The 22,440-nt window shown below is 52.6% G+C and overlaps 1 protein-coding gene across 1 annotated transcript; it reads left to right on the plus strand.

Moving 5' to 3' along the window:
• Nucleotides 1-16,718: 16,718 nt before the first annotated feature.
• Nucleotides 16,719-17,908, plus strand: LOC116624607 (G2/mitotic-specific cyclin-B2-like). The gene is given in 2 exon segments (XM_032392688.1): nucleotides 16,719-17,598; nucleotides 17,601-17,908. Coding segments are annotated over 2 exon segments (1,188 nt in total).
• The last annotated feature ends 4,532 nt before the right edge of the window (nucleotides 17,909-22,440 follow it).

Genomic DNA, 22,440 nt, shown 5'->3' on the forward strand with positions numbered 1-22,440 from the left:
ATCAAATAAGTCGGCTCCTAAACGTGTTAATAGGTCTCCGTTTATCTTTTCAGGCAGGAGGTGAGAGTTCTGCCTGTCTGCAAGCGTGGGCACTGCCCTGACCCCTGGAAGGGGAGCGGGCGGGGCAGGGACCTGGAAGGGGCCCGGGGGGTTCGGTCACTCAATATGCAAATGAGGAAAGAAAGGCCCACAGTGACAAGGCTCCAGGGTCCCTCGGGGAGTGGCGCTAGGCTCCACCCTGGTGCATTACGGGCACAGTGCCGGCTGACCCCACACGGCCTTGGGGATGGTGCTCCTATTAGCCCACTTTACAGATGAGGAAAGTGAGGACCTTTGCCAAGTCCTTGAGGCTGCGGAGGCAGAGCTGGGCTGGAACCTGGGTGGAGGCGGATCCGAGGCAAGGGGTGTGGCTCTAGCTGAGCCTGGATGGGCCAGAACCCACCCCCTCCCTGCCACAAGCCCAGGGACAGGCCAGGACTGCGACTCACCAGCTCCTGACGCCAGCTCAGCCCCCTCCCGGGCTCAGAGCCGCTCCCCAGGCTGGTCAGGCCAGCCTGCCCTCCGGGTGCAGGAGGGCAAAGGCTCGAGGAACAGGCCCCAGGTGCTTGAGAAGGAGCTGTGTCACGAGAGCAGCCCCAGGCCGGCAGCCCTGGGCCAGGGTGGAGCTGGGCAGGTCGCTGCACACACAGAGCTGGAGCCCCCGGCCTGGTGACTTCGGGGAGGGGGGAGTCGGGGGAGCCGGAGAAGCTGGGGGCCCGGCGCACGCGGTGCTGGCAGGGGTTAAAAACAGCGCTGAGAACCTAAGCGTGTTGGGGCCTGACAGGAGACACCGCGGGCTCGGGGCATTGTTCTCAGGATGCTTTGATCTGGGACTCTCACTGTCTCAGGGCAAGGAAGTTTGGGGCTCTGCATTCTTGAGGTTTCTCAGCTATTCCCTTGGAGCAGCGGGCTGGGTTCTCACCACCCCACTGTTCCCTGGGGAACACTTCTGGTTTTGGCAGAAAGCTCCCGAAGGGCCGAGGGGCCAAGCGTGAGGCCCTGCTGCATGTGGGCTTCTCTCCCATTATGGTGGGTTCCCCGTGTCCCACAGAGAGCTCAGGCTCAGTCCCAGCCCCGAGCGCCCGTGCCTGTGCCCGGATTTGGAAATCAAAGTACAATGTGGTCAGTCTGGACAAGGCTGAGCCCCAAATCCAACAACGGGCGTCCTGGAATTAAAGAGACACACCAGGAGACAGGCAGAGACTGGGGTGATGCATCTGCAAGCCAAAGAACGCCGAGGGTCACCAGCCACCCCAGCAGCCAGGACAGAGGCCGGGAGGCATCCTGCCCTCGGGCCCTTGGAGAGAGGCGGCCCCGCAGACACCCCCCTCTCTGGCTTCCGGCCTCCAGCCTGGGAAAGGAACTTCCTGCTGTTCGAGCTGCCCAGTCTGTCCAGGGACTGATACCCTGATCCGGCCCCACCTCCACCAGGCTGTCTGCGGTGTTCCGCCCCCCTGTTACATTTCTGTGACCCCCCCTCGGAAAGAAAGTGGAATAGGGAAGGGAAAGCCACACGGAGTGGCAGGGCCTGGGACCCCCAGAGAAAGGCCCGTGGGTACAGGGGGAGGAGGGGAAGCCAACTCCGGATTATCTGGTCGGCCCGGCAGGCCATCCCCGTCCCGCCAATAGGCCCAGGAGACAATGTCCAAGCAGAAGGGCCGAGACCGGAGGCAGAGGCCAGGAAGAGAGTTGTGGGCTCTCCCCGGCCCTCCCATCAGCCCCCTGTCCTGCCAGGGCCTCCCTAGGTTCGGGTGTCCCGGCTCCACCCTGGGGGGGGACTCTCCGCTTGCCCAGAACTGCATCCTCTCCCCTCACCTGCTGGATATTTCCACCAGGCGTCTGTCCAGGCTCCCTTCTCCTCCCCAAACCCTGCCCAGCTTTGTTCTCCTCTGTCCTGGGGCATCTCCAAGGTCAGAAGGGAAGGGGCTTCTCTCCCGAGGCTCTGGAGCTGCCCACTCATTCCCGTAGCCCCTCCTGGCCAAGCCAGGCCTTTGTCCTCTGACCCCATGCTGCTACCCACCTCCCCACTCGGCCCCCCGCAGCCCTGCCCGTGGCCTCCAGGGTAAAGACCTGCTTCAACCATATGGGCCGGTGCAGTGTCAGCCTCCCTCTTTGCCCCGCCTCCCGCCACTCTCCCAGGGGACGCTGCCTGCCCGCCAGAGCCGTGCCCCCCTGCTAGCCTGTGCCCGCCCACTCCCTTTAGCCTGCTCTCCAGACCGGGAAACCCCCGTTTTTTCTGTTGCCTCCTCTAGGAAGCCTTCTGGGAAGCCCCCATGTTCAGAAGGGGCCCTCATGCAGGTGTTCACACACGGTAGGGTTAATCGCGGTTCGTGCACCTGTGTCCCCTGCTGTCCACAGTGGCCTCCCCGCACGCAGGGACTGCGGTTCCGCACACGAGCCCCTGCTCAGCACGGAGCTCGTTCTTGGCGGGGGAGGTCAGGCGAGGAGACAGAGGACTCAGCAATGGGCCAGGGGCTAATTCTCTGCTGTGGTCCATGTCCTATTTCCCCTGCCGTCAACCCAAGGCAGGGTCTTCCCTTGCCCCCGGGCTGCCGTGCATTAGGTAATGATGGCGAATTCGGTGACAATCACTAAACGCCTATCTTTGGGGTCTGAAACAGCAGATGGAGGAAAGCGGGCTGTCCCCAGAGACGGAGTCAGAAGGGCAAGGTGGGGAGGCGTGGGGGCCGGCATCGCTGGCTGGGATCAGGCCTGCAGGAAGGAGGAAGAAGGGAGGTAGCGGGCGGGCCAGAGCCTGGCGGGGCCAGCGGGCCTCCTTCCCAGAAGCTCGCCCACCATGCGGCCCCCTGGGGAGGGGCACCTGAGGGCCTGGGGAGCCCCAGGCCCCACAGGCAGTTTCGGCTCTGTCGTCCTATAGTGACTCGAGAATCATCGAGCTGCTCCTCGCTACCCGCTCTGGCTTGCTTTGTGGGGAGAGCCTGATGCAAGTCCTGTCCGCATCACTGCATGGCCACACGGGGATTGCGAACGCGGCGAGGAGCCCACAGTCCACGTGAGCTGCTCGGAGTTGGGTGCCGCCGAGCGCGGACAGCACCCACTTGCTGGGGTCCAAGCCCGACCTGCGTCCTGAGGATACGGGGAAGTGGCGCCTGTGTTCCCAGAACCTCAGGTACCTGCTGGCTTCTCTCTCCCGGCCAACGGCAGCCCTCCTCACTGGTCAGCAGCTCTCCCCTCAAGGTCCCTGCTGCGCCCCCCAGCCAGCTCCCACACTTCAGAAATATAGGCTAAGAAAAAATCTATTGCATTATTACCTTTCTAAAAAATGTGTGTGTGTAGGGGCGCCTGGGTGGCTCAGTTGGTTAAGCGACTGCCTTCGGCTCAGGTCATGATCCTGGAGTCTCGGGATCGAGTCCCGCATCGGACTCCCTGCTCAGCAGGGAGTCTGCTTCTCCCTCTGATCCTCCCCCCTCTCATGTTCTCTCTCTCTGTCTCATTCTCTCTCTCAAATAAATAAATAAAATCTTAAAAAAAAAAAATGTGTGTGTGTAAACATATATACGCAGATAGTTATGGGCTGAATTGTGTCCCCTTACAATTCATATGTTCAAGTCCTAACCCCCAGGAGCTCGGAGGGTCACCTTACTGGGAAAGATAGTCATTGCAAATGGACTTAGTTAAGATGAGGTCATCCTGGAGTAGAGTGGCCCTAAACCCAATGTGACTGGTGTCCTTAGAAAAGGGACATTTGGACAGAGAGAGAGACATGCACACAGAAGGCCATGTGATGCAGAAGGCAAACGATGCATCTACACGCCAAGGAACCCCAAAGATGCCGGCAAACCCCTAGAAGCCAGGGAAGGAGCTGGAGCTGAGTGCCCGTCACAGCCTCGGGAGGAGCCGGCCCGACCCACATGGCAGTCTTGGACTCCTGCCTCCAGACTTCAAGACGAGACGTTTCTGTTGTGTAAGCCCCCCAGTCTGTGGGACTTCGTCACAGCCGCGCCAGGACATTACTACATGTACATACATGCACAAAATGCATGCCTCTTGAATACATATGAAAAATATAAAAATTGTAAAGAAGAAAATAACCCTACCTCTCAGGGATGCACACTTTTTGGTATAGGCCCTTCCATTTTTTTGCCCCGTGTGTGGGTACCAAGCTTAGTTTATACTGCACACTTTTCCTGTAAAATATTATCACTATTTTCCCATGTAATTAAATGTTCCTTGAAATGGTTCTATAATATTCTATCAAATAGCTAAGCAATTTTATTTAGATTGGTTCCAACTGTTTGCAATTTAAAAGTAATCCAAAATGAACATTCCCTATGCATAAACAATTTCCTACATTTCTGGGCATTTCCTTAGGATCATTTCTAGAAATGAAGTCGGGTCTGATGTAACCTCCAGACAGGGTTTCTACAGAGACATACTTCCAGAATCCTGAACTCCCCCACGTCATGTAATGGTACAGGTTTGAGGATGATGACTTCAATTGTTTGAACCAGCCAGATGAGTCTAAGAGCCCAGGGATTAGTCAGTGACCTTGGCCTAAGGTTGTCAGTATACAGAATTCCCATGACCAGAGAGATGCTTCAGAAATGAGCCTGCAGCCTGCTTACTGCTATGAAGACTCGGGGGACATTTGTCCTCACAGAGGCCTAAGGGAACAAAAGGCTCTTTGCTCTTTGAGAGACATTCTGGAAGCCAACCTATTCTCCCAGATGGCACAGTATGAAGATGTGATACTTGGAACTGTGGCAGCCTTTTTGTCACCATGAGGGAGGCCCTTCGGGCAGAGCAGACAGAGTATGTCAGCAAGTTCTCAATGACACCGTTGAGCACGTTGGTCAAACCAACCCATTCCCAGACTTCACAGGAGTGAGAGCCCAGGAATCTCATATTAAAGCCAGGTTGAGTTAATACTTGCATCACATAGTCGTGAGATGCGGCCTCTGCCAGTGGCCACATACAGGGGAAAACGCTAATAAGGGCAAGCTAGCCCTTTCCGTTCTCATTGGGCCCTGCACGACCTGCTTTGTCAATGCTCGTCTCCACCATCCTGTACAAGTTGGTGATATTAGTAAAAGGAAAGAGCTCTGGGCACAGCCTGCATGCGACCTGGAATGTACTCATCCTGGATTATCCGGTGGGCCTTAACCCCAGTGACCGGCGTCCTTATTAGAGGGGGAAAGGTCCCAGAGAGACAGCCATGTGAAGGCAGGGGTGGAGGCTGGAGGGTTGGAGGGGTGCAGGGGTGCACTCACAATCCAAGGAATCCCAAGTATCCTTATAAGAGAGAGGAGAGACCTGAGACACACAGACACGGCAGGGGGTGGGGGGGCACACGGAAACAGGGGCAGGGGTCCTAGTGCCGCGTCCTCAAGCCAAGGAACTACTCCAAGGGTGGCCGGCAACACCAGGGCCCGGAGCGGGGCTTGAAGCAGATTCTCCCCCGGGGCCTCCAGAAGGAACCAGCCCTGCCCACACCCTGATTTCAGAATTCTGGCCTCCAGAGGGGTGAGAATACCTTTCTGTTGTTTCCAGCATTTTTTGTCTTTTGTTATAGCATCCCCAGCACCTGATATGTCTGGGCATTCTCTTTGGCTCTGAATCTAAAGCAGCCCCCCAACAGAAAGCCCCACGGCTATAGCCACAGGGACAGCGTGTCTGTGGGACTTCCCGTCCAGCGCCCCTCATGCATGTTCCGTGGCACCCAGTGCCCCTTAAGACGGGAAGTGGGGCTTGAGAGAAAAAGTGTCAGGCCCGGCAAAGCTGGGGACCCCCTCGTAACACTCCATAGTCCCCTGTTGTAGGGACAGTCATAGGAGCGGGTCACCGGATCTGAGATGCCCCAGAGCAAACAGAAAAGTTAAAGCCGGAGTTTTTAATGGGTCGAATTTCTGTCAGTAGGATCTTCTCTTTCATTAACACTTACCAATATGTCAAAGAAGAGGGGGTGCAGACACATGCAGGCCATCCTGGGCTAGTCCGCTGTGCTCAGCTTCTAGACGTTGAGACTAGCGGGTGGGCATGAAGTCCCGTGGTGGGCGCTGGCCCGTGGGTCCCAAGGCCGGTCTGCCTGGTGCCACACTGTCTTCCTGGGAAGGGAAGGGGACGCTGGAATTTCTGGCAGATCCGAGCTACGTTCTCAGACAAAGGAAAGTCACACCTCTTTTTCCCTGCACAAAGCTGAGCTGGATGCAATGGTGTAGAGTTTATTTTGTGGGGAGGGGTGTGCTGGTGGGGTCTGCAGTCTTTTCTGTCTAGAACGCTGTGTCCCCACACGCGGCCCTCCTCGCTGCTCCCAGGCCGGGAGGGAGAGCTGCGCCCTCGGACCCGGACCCGGGGCCGGCGAGCGGCTGCTCGGAGCTCACGCCCCGTCGTGGAGCACTCAGCAGTCTCCCAAGACGGCGCAAAGCGGAGAATGTAACATGGGTCATTAATGGTTTTTTATCGTTACATGTTGAAATGATAGTATTTTGGATATATGGGGTTAAATTATACTATTAGAATAAATTTTACCTGTTTCATTTAACTTTTACAAATGTGGCTACAGGCAAGCCTCACACTACATCCGTGGCTCCCTCTCGTGGCCGGCATTAGATTTCCGACAGTTTCCTGACGTGCTTGACCGAGGCAGGAAGGGAGGCCTCACCTTGGCCGCCCCCCTTCCCCTGGCTTCCTTGGAGGCGAGATGTCAGCTTGCTGGGCCTGAGACTCACAGCGTACGCTCCCAGAGCCTTCCCGGTGTTCACTCTTTGGGTCCAGAGTCGAGATTGGGGCCATGTGAGGAGGGGCCGTTCATCAAAGTGTCTTTGGTTTTGATGGCTCACGGGGTGGGTGGGGAGCCTTCGCCCCTTGCCAAGGAAGACAATGCCCACGTTTTCCCTCTTTCCACTCACTCTGCTTTATGGAGGGTGGCGGTAAGAGTCCACACAGTCTTTGGGTGGACCATATGGGGGGAGCAAGGTGTGTTGGGCTCATTATCCTCCAGCCTCTGGTAGAAACAGGTCCGTGTCTGCACTTGGTACGTGGAAGGCCAGGAGTCATCTGTGGGTTCTGGAAGGACAAGGGCTGGATTCGGGCTTTCCAGGACCCCACGTGGCCCAGCACAATGCTGAGCACCAGGTAGTGGGTGTAAAAATGCCTGCTGATAGAAGACAGGGGGCCCTGGTGGCTTTTTTCCCAGAACAGGTCCCCCTTACAGCCTCTGCAAGCTCACTCGCTTCCCAGAGGCCTGGGGATGTGTTGAGGGCCCGCTGTGATTATGTCCCACCCACGCATGCTGCAAAACACGTTTCCTTTAGCTGCTAAAGGGCTATAAGGAGGTAGAGAAGACACCGGGCAGAAGTGGGGTGACTTGGTGCGCTCTGGCCAGCAGGGGGCAGGGTGGCTCGCGCCTTCTCCCCTGCGCACTCCCAGAGCAAGGATGTTCGGCAGGGTCCCCGGACCTGTGGCCGTGAACCCTTGCTGAGGAAGGTCAGGCTGTACTTGGGGCTTCATTTCTGCTATTCGTTGGAGGCCACCATGGATGGACTGGAGGGCTCTCAGGGACTTGAGATGATGTAAATTCATTTTCTTAAAAAGATTGCTTCCTTGTTTCAAAATGGACGGAGCCATGCTCAAATAATAGGAACGCATTGAGAAATGGCCATGGAGAGACACCGCGGCGTTAGCTCAATATTAGAAAGGAGAGGTAAGCCAGGAGCCGCAAGAAACCACCAGCCCTGGGGCATGCGATCCAGAGAATTAAGGTACATGCGATACATTATAAATCAGATACTGATAAATATCATGTGTGCGTCTCTTCAAGGACTGAGGTCTAAGAGTCATTCCACGTCGTGGAAGCAAAGGCCCGTGACTGCTCCTCTTCCTCTGCCAGGACATTCCAGAAACTTCCCTGGGGTTTGTCTGCTTCCTTTTATTGACACCTGTTTGTGTGCTTTCAATTTCTCAAGTCAGTGTTGCAAATGCCTGCTTTGGAAGATGCCCTCCTTGCCTCCCTGGTGTTTCCCTGCAGGGTTCATGAGCAGCCCCAAGGCTCAGTGGGCCGGAACGGGGACAGCTCCCACCCCCCTGAGGAATGAATCCCCTGGGCACAAGGGTGCAAATGTCGGACCCTAGGTCCAGAGAGTTAAACAATATTAAAATTCCTGCCCACCTTTAGGGATGACTGTCTCAGACGCATTCGTCTCATCCTGAGCCTCTTCTTCCATTCTGGCTTCCCTTCCTTCCAGCGCGGGCGGCCCTGGGGTCCAGGGGTCCTCCTCTCGAGGGGGCGGGGTCTGCTTCCTCCGGCCAAGCAGCTTCCACTCTCACCTCACATGGGTTGCATCTAGAAGACATTGTGGTTTATTGCATTGTGTTTTATATTACCTAGATTGTTCAATTGCCTCTAATTTTTATGAGAAGGGGAGTGCAGTAAAATGCTTGCATCACTGAACAGCACTGAAGCTCGCTGCTCAGAGACGGCGAGCTCTCGCACTAAGCTGCCGGCAGCACAGCTGGATCCTGTGCCAAAGGCTCTCGGGGGAAGGTGGACGGCGTGGCGTCCCGGGGCCAGAAAGGCCATCCTCGGTGCGGCACTAGCATCCGCCCCTGGGACCCGGGACGCAGCCTGGCTGCTGGGGCTCCACCCCACACGTGTTGTGCACAGACGGGTCGGTTCTCTGAGCCAAAGGCTGTCTGTGATTCCTGTTGGCTGGACCGCAGCAGGACAGACGCCTGGGTTCAGAGAGGCAGCTTCCAGACGAGGGAGCTCCAGCCCTTGCCTTGACTGCAGGCTAAGCGGGCAGCCACCCAGCTCTCTCCCAGACGCCTCAGCTCACACGGACCCAGGAACACAGGGTGCTAGAGACACCGAGAAGCACCCGTATCCAGGAGATGGGGGTGGGGAGGCAGTAGAAAGCCTGAAGCCCACCTCTCGTCCCTTTGCTAACAACTGCTCTGTATTCTTGGGTATTCAGGAAGGTGATGTGAATGTCCCCTGCCCTTGTGTTGAGCACTGCAACAATGAAAAAGGCATTTTCTTTTCTTTTTCTTTTTCTTTCTTTCCTTTTTTTTTTTTTAGTAAAACCGGTTCCTGCTAAATGCCCTGAATCCTGCTGTGGGAGTCCTAGCCTTCCCATCCTTGCTGAAGCTTCCCTGAGCCCGAGCAAACGAAGGTTGGCAGGCTGAGTTCGCGCATTTGGGAGCAGAGGGTCTGGCTGAGTGATGGGACCCCACACACGGGCACAGGCCGGAAGGATGGGGAGCCTCACGCAGAACTGACCGCAGGGCGCTGTGGCAGTATGGCCTTACACCCTTCCCGGACCCCAGTGTGGCCCACAGCCCCAGCACCCGGGCTATCCGGCCAGGCCAGGCCTCAGCCTCTAGGAGGGCATCTGCGCATCTGGGTTCAGGATGCATCGTCCTCAAAACAAAGGCAGCGCCTCCCAGATTCCTTTCCTGCCTTCTGCCAGAAAGCCCCACTGCCAAGACACACAGGAATGTGTGCCCGCCTCCAGCAACTCTAGCCGAAGGGCCTGGCCGGGGCTTTGATCTGGGTCCTGGAGCGCAGTGTGGGAAGCTCGCTGCAGCTCGGGCCTGGGAACAAGCCCAGGCATCCCAGCTCGCTCCCTCCCCTGCAGCGCTGGGTGCAGGGGCCCAGAGGACAGCCAGAGGTACCAGGACGAAATGCCAGTCTCACTGGAGGAAGGCTCCAGACAGCCAGGTGCAAACCGTGTCCCAGCTTCTGGCCTGGATGCTCGAGAGTGCCCATGCTTTCCCACGAGGTCACAAAACGCACGCTCCTGGCTCTCTGTCACCTGTCGTAAATCAACCCGTGCCTGCTGGCTTCTCCTTCAGTCACCCATCCACCAAACACACTGAATCCTCACCCCCCCGGCGGCATGCTTCATGCTGGGAAGGAAAATGCATCCATCAGAGCCTCTGGCTGGCTGAATATTCCAAGCCTCACCCAGAAGACACGTGAGAAACGGAGGCTCAGAGGTGAGACTTCCCTAGCTTCTGCAGTTGCTAGACGAGAGAGACACAACATCCTTGGGAATGGAATTTTTTTTTTTTAATTTAAGATTTTATTTTTTGGAGCAATTTTAGGGTTATAGTAAAATTGAGAGCAAGGCAGAGGAATTTTCCATGGACCCTCTGCCCCCACATTTGCACAGACTCCCTATTACCAACATCACTCACCGAACGGTAAGTTTTTCACCAAGGAGGACCCTACATTGACACATCATCATCGCCCAGAGTCCGTAGTTTGCATATGGCTGCCTGTTGGTGCTGTATGTTCTATGGGTTTGTACAAGCATATCGTGGCACGTATTCACCACTATAGCATCGTATAGAGGGTTTTCACTGCCCGAAAAATCCTGTGCTTTGCCTGTTTATCTTCCCCACCCTCGACCCCTGATCTTTTGACTGTCTCCATGGTTTTGCCTTTCCCATAATGTCATATAGGTAGAATCCTACAGCATGCAGCCTTCTCAGACTGGCTTCTGTCATTCAGTGATCCGCACTCACGGTCCCTCCGTGTCTTCTCATGGCGTGATGGCTCATTTCCTTTTAGCACTGAGTAGTCTCCCATTGACTGGATGGACCAGTTTATTTATCCATTCACCCGCTGGAAGGACAGCTTGGTTGCTTCCAAGGTTTGGCGGTTATGAATAAACCTGCTATAAACATCCATGGGCAGGTTTTCATACGGACATAGTTTTTTCACTCCTTTGGGTAAATACCATGGAGCATGAATCCTGGATCATATGGTAAGAGTATGTTTCATTTTGTAAGAAACCGCCCAATGGTCTTCCAAGGTGGCTGCACCATTTTGCTTTCCCACCAGCAGTGAATGAGCGCGCCTGTCGCTCAATGGCCCTGTCAGCATTTGGTGCTGTGTTCTGGATTTCGGCTATGCTAGTAGGTTTGCAGTGGCATCTGGATTGTTGTTTTAATTTGCTTTTTCCTGATAACATATGATGTGGAGGGAGATGAACATTTATTAGCCTATGACTAGTGTCCTCCACGGGCGTCAAAAAAGTCATCCTTCTAGGATATGCTGAATGTCAACTATGGTCCTGGGTTCTATTTAAAGAGTGTATGCACATATGTTAAATAAAGAGAGTACTTGATCTGTAACAAAGTATATTTTTATAAATAAAAAGAATTAAAAATTTAGAAAAGGAGGTGTATCACTTCAAAAAAAAGATCGGAATAGAACTTTGCATTATACATTCTCTTAAACGCGCTTTGAAAGAACTACCCCTGGGCGTTCTCGAAAATGCTCCGAAACCAGTATTGCAAGTCTGAATAGTGTTACACTAGAAAACAAAAGGAAATATTGATAGAAAGCCTATAAATTTAAAGATGTTTCCCTGGGACGATAAAGAGGCAAAGGCACCGTGTGGACCCAGCAGAGGGCTTAGCACTTCCTGCTGGGCATCGTACCTTGGATACTCTTGTGGGTCCTTTGCTGCTGGTAGTAAATTTCTTTTTCTTACTGACGGACAGACAGACTTATCTTGGGGTGGATGGTAAGAGTACATTTTGTCTTGTGAGAAAGTAGAAGGTAATGGAAAAAAAGAATGTAAGGGAATGATTTAATTGTGAGATGATATATAAGATCTGCAGACAGTTAAGGAAATAATAGGAATCGTGTGCTCTATAGCAAAATTATTTATTTAAATAAATAAACTTTTTATTTCTTTAAATTACTTTTATAAATAAAAAATAAGTTTAAAACAAAGTTTATTATTTTGCTTAAAAGTTTGTAATTTTCAGGGTACCTGGTGGCTCAGTCGGTTAAGCGTCTGCCTTCTGCTCAGGTCATGATCCCAGGGTCCTGGGATTGAGTCCTGCATCGGGCTCCCTGCTCAGCGGGGAGTCTGCTTCTCCCTCTACCCTTCCCCCTGCTCCTGCTCTCTCTCTCTCACTTTTTCTCTCTCTCTCAAATAATAAATAAAATCTTTAAAAGTAAGACTAAAATAAAATTTTGTAATTTTCAGCTCTGATCTCATGACTAATAACATAAGGGGGAAAAGGGCACGTGGTAAGATAAATCCCAGGAAGACAGAGTCCAGTTGAGACAGAAGCATGCCAGCAGGTGTGGGAGAGGGTGGGATGAAGAGCTGCCCGGCCTCCAAGGTTGGATGATACTAGGATGGCCTAATGCACTGGAAATGACGTAGTGGGTGATGCTGGGCTAAGTTCCGATGCGCTGTGTGAATGTGGGGTCTGGTGTCAGTTTTGCTGACCAGGTGGCCTATTCAGGGCTAGATGGGTCAGGGTCTGTGCTGGACGTGGTCACCACTTCTGGAGCACATGGGCCAGCAAGAGAGACAATGGACAAGTGCCAGGAGGTGCAACGGGAGACTTGAAGGACAAGCAGCGGGGAGCATCCCCCACCCCTCGGGCCAGACAGAGGGGACAGCACCTGTGTGAGCCTGGCATAGGAGAAGGAGCAATGCAGGGAATGGAGATGCTGTCCTGGCTGAGGACAACAGAGACCCCGAGGGGAAGCGTCTGGTTTCTCCCAGTCCCTAAGCAGCAGTAGGAAGCTGATTCACACTGACAAAGCACTTCCTCCTTACTATGCTCTAGCACAGGACCAGGAAATAATAACACGCGTGCTTATGGGCAAGGACATTCTGACAATCCTCAGGACCTGCGGTCTGTGGGTGAGGGTGAGGAAGGAGGATGTGATGTGCAGTCACCTTCTCTCGGGGCAGGGTGGAGTGAGGAGGGGCAGGGCAGGGCCTCAGCTGGTGTCTGGATGTCTGGTGTTGAGGGCAGTCACCCTCTCCAGCCAGGCCCTGGGCTGCAGGAGTGGGCAGAGGGCTTTGCAGTCAGGCAGACCTCGCTGCGAATCCCAGCTCTCTGCTCACCAACTGTGCCACTCGGGGTGGCGACTCAGCCTGGCCTGGCCTCAGTTTCCCCTTCTGCCAAATGGGCATAAGAATCGCAAGGTTAGGATTGTCAGGACGATTACAGAGGGTGAGCATAAGGCATCTCACACCGTCTGGCTGTTAATAGGAGCTCGAGAAATTAAAGTTGTTGTTAGTATTTGCAATTTATTTATTTATTTATTTAAAATAGAATGTCTGTCAGGGCGCCTGGGGGGCTCAGTCAGTTAAACGTCTGCCTTCAGCTCAGGTCATGATTTCAGGGTCCTGGGATCGAGTCCTGCATCGGTCTCCTTGCTGGGAGGGGAGCTTGTTTCTCCCTCTCCTTCTGCTGCTCCCCCTGCTTGTGCTCTCTCTCTCTGTCAAATAAATAAAATCTTAAAAAATAAAAATAAAAAATAAAATAAAATAAAATAGAATGTCTGTCCTCTGCCCTAAAAGATTTTGAACCACAGTATATAAATCAGGACAATTCCCTTAAAGTTATAAAGTGAGAGCAGAGACGCCTCATGGGGACATCTACGGTGAGCTCATTCCTGCAGAGAGCTGCCTTGAGCTCATGCTTCCCAGGTACTGCGCGCAAGCCTGGTGAGGGGTCCTCCTCACCCCCAGGATGCCTGCCCACCAGAAGGCTGCCTCCCTCCAGCAGAGAAGTTCTCGAGGGCCTTAAAGATACACGTGCATTTATATGTGTGTGTTTGCATAGGTAACACATTCACATGGCTTAAATACAGATTCAAAAACATGCACATAGTATAACATGCATGTGCATATATTTAGCGCATATTTCACATACAGTCAAAAATCCCTCCACCCCCCTCCTTCAGCCCTTTGCCCTTACACAACCCTTTATTGGTTTCGAACGTATCCTTCAAGCATTTCTTTAGGTAAATACAAGCAAATGAAAACCAGACATGCTTATTTCCCATTCTTTTTGCCCAGCAGACAGGGCGCCCTTGTGTGTTGGCTAGCTAGTATTTACAGTGGGCGGTAAATAAATTATTGACTCCGTTTAGCAGAGGAAGAATCCAGGCACCCAGGCACAAGGAGGTTAAGTTACCGGCCCCGGTCAGCCGTGTGCTCAGGAAATGATCCGGAGTCTGGATGCCGCCCTGCTACCCGATCCTCTCTCCACCAGTGCTGCACTTGCCTTATCTCTCCCTGTCCTCTCTCTCCCTCCCTTCCTTTCCCCCCTTCTCTCCCCCCTCTCCTTCCCTCCCTTCTTCTCTTTCTTTCATTTCTTTTTAAAATTAACAATGTTTTGGGGCACCTGGGTGGCTCAGTCCATTAAGCATCTGCCTTTGGCTCAGGTCATGATCTCAGGGTCCTGGGATCGAGTCCTGCATCAGGCTCTCCGCTCAGTGGGGGAGTCTGCGTCTCCCTCTCCCTCTGCCCCTGTGCGCTCTCTCTCTCTCTCTCTCTTTCTCTCAAATAAATAAATAAATAAATAATCTTAAAAAAATAACAATGTTTCATTGCTTCCCACTGTTTCATTCCTTCCTATATTTGTTTGCTCTGGCAGCTGTAACCAACTACGACAAACTTAGTGGCTTAAAACGATACAAAGTTACCACCTTGGTGTCCTGGAGGCCGGAAGTCCATCGTGGGTCTCACTGGGCTGAAATCAGTATGTCGGCAGGGCCGGTTCCTTCTGGAGCCCCATGGAAGAATCCATTTCCTTGTCTTTTCCTGTGTCCAGGGGCTGCCCGCAGCCCTCGGCTGACCGCCTTCACCGTCTTGCATCTTCACGGCGGCAGCCACTTTATTCAGACCTGCTTCCGGGTCCTTTTCCCCTCCCTCTGCCTCAGACATCAGTCAAGGACCCTTGTGATGACACTGGGCCCACCTGGATCAGCTGGGATAATCTCGTCTCCAGGTCTCTGATCTAATCACAGGTGCCCAGTCCCCCTGCTGGGCAAAGTGACACAGTCACAGGGTCCAGGGATCAGGATGTGCACATTTTGGGGGACCACTATTCTGCCTATCGTACCCGGAGAGCTCCCTCATTCTTTTTTACAGATAAGAGGACTTCCCTAGCAAGGAAATTCTGTAAATGTACTCACTCTTCTGTTCTAATGCATATGCGGCTCTTTTCCAACGTTTCATCATTATTTAAAACGCTGTGATGAATGATCTGGTACATAATATCCCTTTGCACACACACAAGGAGGGGTGTAGCATAGACTCTAGAAGTTAGATTATTGGGTCAAGAGATACATACGCACTTGTAGTTCTGAGCACGGCTTCAGTTTATTCCTGAGTGAAGTGTTTCATTCACGGGGAGGGCCAAGCTAGGAAGAGTCTGCTGCTTTCTGATGATTCTTCACTTGGAACAGTGTGAAACTTGAAGACTAAACACGGCTGGTAGGTCATCTAAACAATGGGGATCCAGGATTGGGTATTTCAAGTATGTTTTTGGCCAGAACTGGAAATCCGTCAACTTAGCCCAAGAATGCCAGTTCCATATTTTGTGTTGCTTATTGAAGAGAAAACCAAATGATCCGGTGGACAGATGACAAGCCTGCATGGGCTTCCAGACCGCACCCCGAAGAGCCAGAGCCGGCCTCACGCACATGCAGGCCACCCTCCCACGCGGTGGGCAGCTTGCCCGTGGGAAAGGCCGAAAGATTCCCTCAACAGACTTGAATCTGTCTAAGTGCCAGGGTGAGCATTTAATTAGGAGCTCAAAGGTCTGCTCCCCAATGAGTAGAGAGAATTTTCTGGGCCTGGAGAATTCCAAGAGCTCATATGTTATTCCAGGTCATGACAAGTGAAAACAACCCTCATGTCCAGCCAGGGCAGCATTGCCAATGACCGTCCCATGTGGGACAGTCCTGCCTCCCAGGCTTCAGGGACAGTCTGTTGTTGCTCACGCAACATCCCCGGCCTGAGCTCTGCAGACCAAGGCGGCGAGCTCGCAGGTCGGCTCTGAGGGCTGGAATGACCCCCGAGTCACTGCCCTCCCCCTCTGACAGCATCTTCCCACCCCAACGGTGTGTTCCGGGGTCCTGCTTCAGTTTCTCTTTAGAGTCGTTCTGTGGTCAGGCAGCGTAATTCCAGGAGCCCACGGCCCCCTGGCTGGCTCTTGTGAGCCTCTGGTCTCCCCGTCCCTCTTTTGAGTTTTGTTTGTTAAAATGATTGCCTCTCTTTCTAAACAAAGAACTCGGTCTAATCTCCAATCCACTACTTTGATGATCCTAAACACCTATGAGTCTACCTCAAAACATAATAAAAATTAACTTGTAATGAGAAAGTGTACACTGTGGTTTTCATTTGTTTGTTTTTTCTACTACCCTGACTGCTAGTGAACTGCTGGGGTTTCTACAAAGAGAGAGCCCCACGATCTGCCGACCCCCAGCAGGAGGACCGTCCTCGATGCAAGAGGGCAGGGCAGGCTCTGGGCGGGGAGCATCCCTCCACGGGTCTGCATCAGGGTTACTTGGGTTTGCTCTGCTTGGTAAGCTAGAAAGCCTTCATTCGTCCATCGGGACCAGATGTCAACGCGATTGCAGGGAACAAGGTCGTGTGGTGGCGGACAATTTAGTGGTCATTCAGATAATCCAGTGTGTGTGCAACACAACACGTGGAAACACACAAGCACACGTGCACACACCACATGCACACACACACACGGGTGCACACACCCATGCTTGAAACATCAGAATGAATGCACGCCATTAAGATGGCACCACGAGAAGGTCTTAAGCGGTGCGGGCCGGAGTGCGGAGCTAACGGCATGGCGGAAGTTTGTGTCCTCCCTCTCCGGTCCGCGTCCCTCCCTGGGCTGGGCTGGTGTTCTTGCCTGCCCCTTCCCACATGGCGCTGCTCCGACGCCCGACGGTGTCCACCGATTTGGAGAATGCTGACACTGGAGTTAATTCTAAAGCTAAGAGTCATGTGACAATCAGACGGGCAGTTTTAGAAGAAATTGCAAATAGAGTTGCAACCAGAGCTACACAAGTAGCCAAGAAAGCTCAGAACACCCAAATAGCTGTTCAACCCACCAAAACAAATGTCAACAAACAACTGAAACCTACTGCTTCTGTGAAACCAGTACAGATGGAAGTGCTGGCTCCAAAGGGTCCTTCCCCCCCACAGGAGGATATCTCCACGAAGGAAGAGAATCTCTGCCAAGCTTTCTCTGATGCCTTGCTCTGCAAAATCGAGGACATTGATCGTGAGGACTGGGAGAACCCTCAGCTCTGCAGCGACTACGTTAAGGATATCTACCAGTATCTACGGCAGCTTGAGGTTCTGCAATCCATAAATCCACACTTCTTAGATGGAAGAGAGATAAACGGACGCATGTGCGCCATCCTGGTGGACTGGCTGGTGCAAGTCCACTCCAAGTTTAGGCTGCTTCAGGAGACTCTGTACACGTGCGTCGCCATCATGGACCGATTTTTACAGGTTCAGCCGGTTTCTCGTAAGAAGCTTCAACTGGTTGGGATTACAGCTCTGCTCTCGGCTTCCAAATATGAGGAGATGTTTTCTCCAAATATTGAAGACTTCGTTTACATCACAGACAATGCTTATACCAGTTCCCAAATCCGAGAGATGGAAACACTGATTTTGAAAGAACTGAAATTTGAGTTGGGTCGACCTTTGCCACTACATTTCTTAAGGCGGGCATCAAAAGGCGGTGACGTCCATGTGGAACAGCACACTTTAGCCAAATATCTGATGGAGCTGACTCTCACTATGACATGGTGCATTATCACCCTTCAAAGGTGGCAGCGGCTGCATCCTGCCTGTCCCAGAAGTTTCTGGGCCAAGGAAAATGGAACTTATAGCAGCAGTATTATACTGGATACACAGAAAATGAAGTATTGGAAGTCATGCAGCACATGGCCAAAAATGTAGTGAAAGTTAATGAAAACTTCACAAAATTCATCGCCATCAAGAATAAGTATGCAAGCAGCAAACTCCTGAAGATCAGCACAATTCCTCAGCTGAACTCAAAAGCCATCCAAAAGCTTGCCTCCCCTCTGATGGGACGGTCCTAGGCTGCTGTGGCCCTCGGGGAAGAGTGCTCCGTCCGTGAAGTTGGTCTCGCTGATTTGGAGCTCTTCACTTTGTATATAGTCCTCTGGTCTGTTTCATGAAACCTTTCCTTAGACCTATTTTCTAAAATGTATATTGAGGAAAAATAAAGCTGTTAATTTTTCTTAAAAAAAAAAAAAAAAAGATGGCACCATGAGATCAAACGGTTTCTAAAACTGTGTGCTGAACGCCATGTAAATAAAGATTTGAAAGCATTCCTGGTGCGTATGTGAGCACAGTCACACTCTCGAACATTGTTGGAGGGAATGTAACCCAGTACAGCCTTCAGAAGAGCCATTGGGCAAAGTCTAACAAGATGGAAACCTTTCATACACATTGACCCAGCTCCTAAAGTGTGTCTGTCACTTACCCAAGGGCACAAAAGTATGCATGTTGGATATTTATTGCAACATGTGGATAAGAGCCAAATCTGAAAATGGCCTACATTTTTATCAGCAAAGGTTTAATTGCATAAATTATGACATGTCTACAATGGAATAGGACACAACCCCCCAAAGAATGAGGTTAATTTGTACACATGGGAAAAAATGTCCCAGATCTTTCTGCTTTGTGTGATAAGAAAGCATAATTGTTTTGTTTTCTTTTTAAATAGTGCACACAGGGTGCGAGGCATTATTCCAAGGGCTGGTGACATGGGTGCCGCCCCCACAGGTGGGTACTCTCCCGGACACACGGACAATAAGCACAGACAATGAGGGGTGCATGGAACCCCGTGAGCTGTGGTGGAAAGCTGTTGGTCCTGGTGCTGAAGAGTGAGGTTGGGGTTGCTAGTGAAATGGGGGTGAACGGTTTCAGAGTTAGCATCACCCTCGTCCACCCTTCCCACCTGAGAGAAGGACCGAGAGGCAGGACTCTTCCCGCTGGTGGGACGGGAGGTCTGCCCACCCCCAAGTGGGACGTTAGCTGCAGGTTAGGGTCATGGGCCAAGGGTAGGCGGTGGCCAACGGGGGGCGGCCACAGTGAAGGCATCTCTGAGGGGGAGCACCTGAGCAGAAACCCAAAAAAGTGTGGGAGGGAGAATGTGGCCATCCAGGAGGAGATAATTCCAGGCAGAGGGAAAAATGAATGAGTGAATGAATGAATGAATGCATGCATGAATGAACCAACACATGAGTGAGTGGAAGCCATTCTTGACAAGAGAGCACACCCACGAATTACTCTTTGGATGCTGCCATGATGTTATTCTGCATCCAGCCTCATTTCTCTCCCTGTCTAGACATCAGTGAAGGTCCTGGTGTCTACCCTGCCTGTTCTGCCAGGGGGCCTTGGTCCGGCGACCTGAGTCCTCAGCCTGCCGTTCTGCCCGTCTGAGCCTTCACTGCTTGCACAGAGGGCAAGGATGGTGTGCACACATGCCTTTGAAGGGCTAGTGTCCCCAGGGCATGTGTGATGCCCACGTTCAGGGCTCCTCTTGGAACCTGGGAGGGGGGTACTGCAAGCATGGTGGTTTCCACGGTAGTTTCCAAGTCAGAAGAACATATCTCTCCAGCCTGTCTGGCTGGCCCCCCAGTGCTCCCTAACACAAGGCCAACTGGGGGAGGGGGGCAGTGCTCCAGGAGCTTTGCTCTGGAGGGAGGTCTTAGGAAATCCACCAGCTGTGGCAGCCCTAAGACAGACCCCAACCCCCAGCACATGTCCCAGGAGAGGATGGGCAGAGGGGCATCTGAGCAAGAAGACCTGCTCCTCTGCCTTCCTGCTGGGGTTGACGCCTTCTGTCCTGCCATGGGGAAGAATCACCCTCTCTGTCCTTTTCTGGGGAACACCAGGTGGAAGGGTGGAGAACTGATTCTGACCCTGACACTGAGCTTCTGCAAACATTAGTGCAAGTGACATGATGGGAAGAGCCCCGTGTTGGGCATTCACATCCCAGTGCTGCCATTTCTGAGTTGGGCACACGGGGCAAATCTCTGAAGTTCCGTGATCATCAGCTTCCAGGGCGCCAAGGCTACTGATGGCTCACTCTGCCAATATCTGGGGCCTTTCTACTTCCTTTAAGCGCTTGAGATGTCTGTAGGGCCCACCTGAGGAGATGGGGTAGGAGAGGAAGCAGCTCGAGATCGGTGGTCTGTCTACTCAAATATCCACGTGTATGTTTACCAAAGTAATAAGGAAATGTTAACCTGAGGGAAATTTCAGCATGCAAGGAACAAAGTGACTTGCTTCCCTCATCTCTGTCCTGCAACCTTGCTTCCAAATTCCTTTAAGAAATTCACCATGAAATTATGAAAAAGAGGATTTTTAAATTATTGCCCAAATCAAAATCTGTGGCTTCCTGAAGAATCTTCTGAAAATGGTCTTTCACTCAGGGGTGCTCCCCTGGGTACCTGTGAGCCTTACAGCACAGGGAAGGCGACTGTCCTTGTCGCTTTGTCACAAGAGCCAATGACAGGTGGTGGTGGGATTGGACCCAGGTCTCCTCCGGTGATCAATCCGTGTGTACAACCCCAACCTGTCTCTCCCCACTGGACTCTTGCCCCAGAGCTGCTGCCCCTGGAGGCTTGTTCAGACACTCTTAGAAATCCAGAGCCCAGACACATCACCTTCAGGGGTCCGGGGCTGACGCTGTTTTCACAAGCACACAAGGACGTTCAGAGGGAGGAATTTCTCCTGAACATTACTGGCTGGCCTTCCGTGCCAACAGATCTTTCCCCCTGTGGCAGCAAAGACTGCCACTGTGGCCTAGACCCTTCAATTTATCCTAGGACCAGGAGGGCTGTGGGCCGTTATTCATCACCACCATCATCACCATCATCACCATCATCATCACAACCACCATCATCATCATCACCATCACCACCATCATCATCACTCATCACAACCATCACCACCATCACCATCATCACTATCATCATCACAACCATCACCACCAACACCATCATCACCATCATCATCACAACCACCATCATCGTCACCACCATCATCATCATCACCATCATCACCACCATCATCATCACTATCACACATCATCACCTCCATCACCAGCATCATCACCATCATCACCATCATCACCATCATCATCACCATCATCACCATCATCATCACCATCATCACCATCATCATCACCATTACCACCATTATCATCATCACCACCATCACCATCATCACCATCACCATCTGAGCACTGTGTGGAGTGATATGCTCCATGTCAGGGGGCTGCCATCCACTCTGCCTACCTGGGATGGGCATTGCCACCCCGGGCCCAGTGCTCTCAGAGGGTGGCCGTGTGAGAGATGGCACTCGAGGGTTGAGTTGACACAGGTGACAATGAAACTTTCACCACCACCCCTCACCAGGGCTCCCTTACGAGCGGCCCTTTCCTGCACATCGGGTCTGAGTCAGGCCTGGGGAAAATTCCTCTGGTCTTCCTTGAAGCTCAGCGGGTGTGGGTGCTGAGTCAGGCCCTCCCGTGGGGTGGTGACATGCACATGTACATCGTAAGTCACAGCTGGAGTAACACGTACATGGACTCTGGCAGAGCCTCCAGGAGAGGAAGAGGAAGGAGACAGAGATGGGTAGACTTTGCTCACGTCACCCTGGAGCTCTGCCAAAACCCCCACCCCAAAACATTACCTGGAGACCTTGACCAATGTCACTTGGTCTGACACAGGTTAGACCTGAGTCTGGCAAAACTGTAAACACACCTGCCCAAGACTGATAGAATGTGACGGCAGACACAATCTCACAGGGCTTGGGGCTCAAAGTCAGGACACGTAGGGGTCAGGTGGACAGGCTGTGTCTTCAGTCAGCTCCAGCTTTCAGCAATTTTGAAGCTATCATTTCTTGAAAGAAGTTACTCGATTTCTCTAAGCCTCGTGTCCTTCTTCTGCAAAATGGGAATATTATCCTAACAGACAGGGTGACACAGAGGACTACACAGGGTCGGTGGCGGGACCTTCACGCATCAAGTCCTTCTGATCAGAGGGGACGAATTCCCTGCGTGGCCAGGTCTGTTCAGGCTCAGTCATGCTCTGGTGCAGAGCTGTAGCTCGGGGCTAGAACACCCACCATCCTCCTTCCTGCCCCCCACGACCTCACTGTTTGCTGAAAGTATCTTGTGTAATTTCTCTTTTTCATCTTTCTTGTGAAATGAGAGCCATGGTTGTTTTAGCTGACCTTCACAACCACATTTCCAGGTTCCTCAGAGAAAGAAAGCAGGGGCAGAGCTAGGGGTGTATGGGGGCCCCGGAAGCCTGGGGCTACGTGTGCAGAAGGAGAGGCCCGGGCAGGCTTGTGTCCTGCCTGAGGAGGCAAGGCAGTCGTTGTTGGAGAAACCATTCCAGCTACGTGGTCCGCCCTTGCTCTCCCCGTGTCTGCAGCTATCAGCGACCCTCTGTTCTCGGGGTCAGACTGTGTGAAACTGAGCTTACAGTAAATCAATCTTTAGAATCCATGTCGATGCTGGTACAAGCCACGTGCAAAGGCAAGAAAAGAACCACACTGTTTTCTGGCTTTGCTGGCCCATCTGGGGCTCACT

The sequence above is a fragment of the Phoca vitulina genome, unplaced genomic scaffold, assembly GCF_004348235.1.
Source record: "Phoca vitulina isolate PV1807 unplaced genomic scaffold, GSC_HSeal_1.0 scaffold68, whole genome shotgun sequence".
Lineage (NCBI taxonomy): Eukaryota > Metazoa > Chordata > Mammalia > Carnivora > Phocidae > Phoca > Phoca vitulina.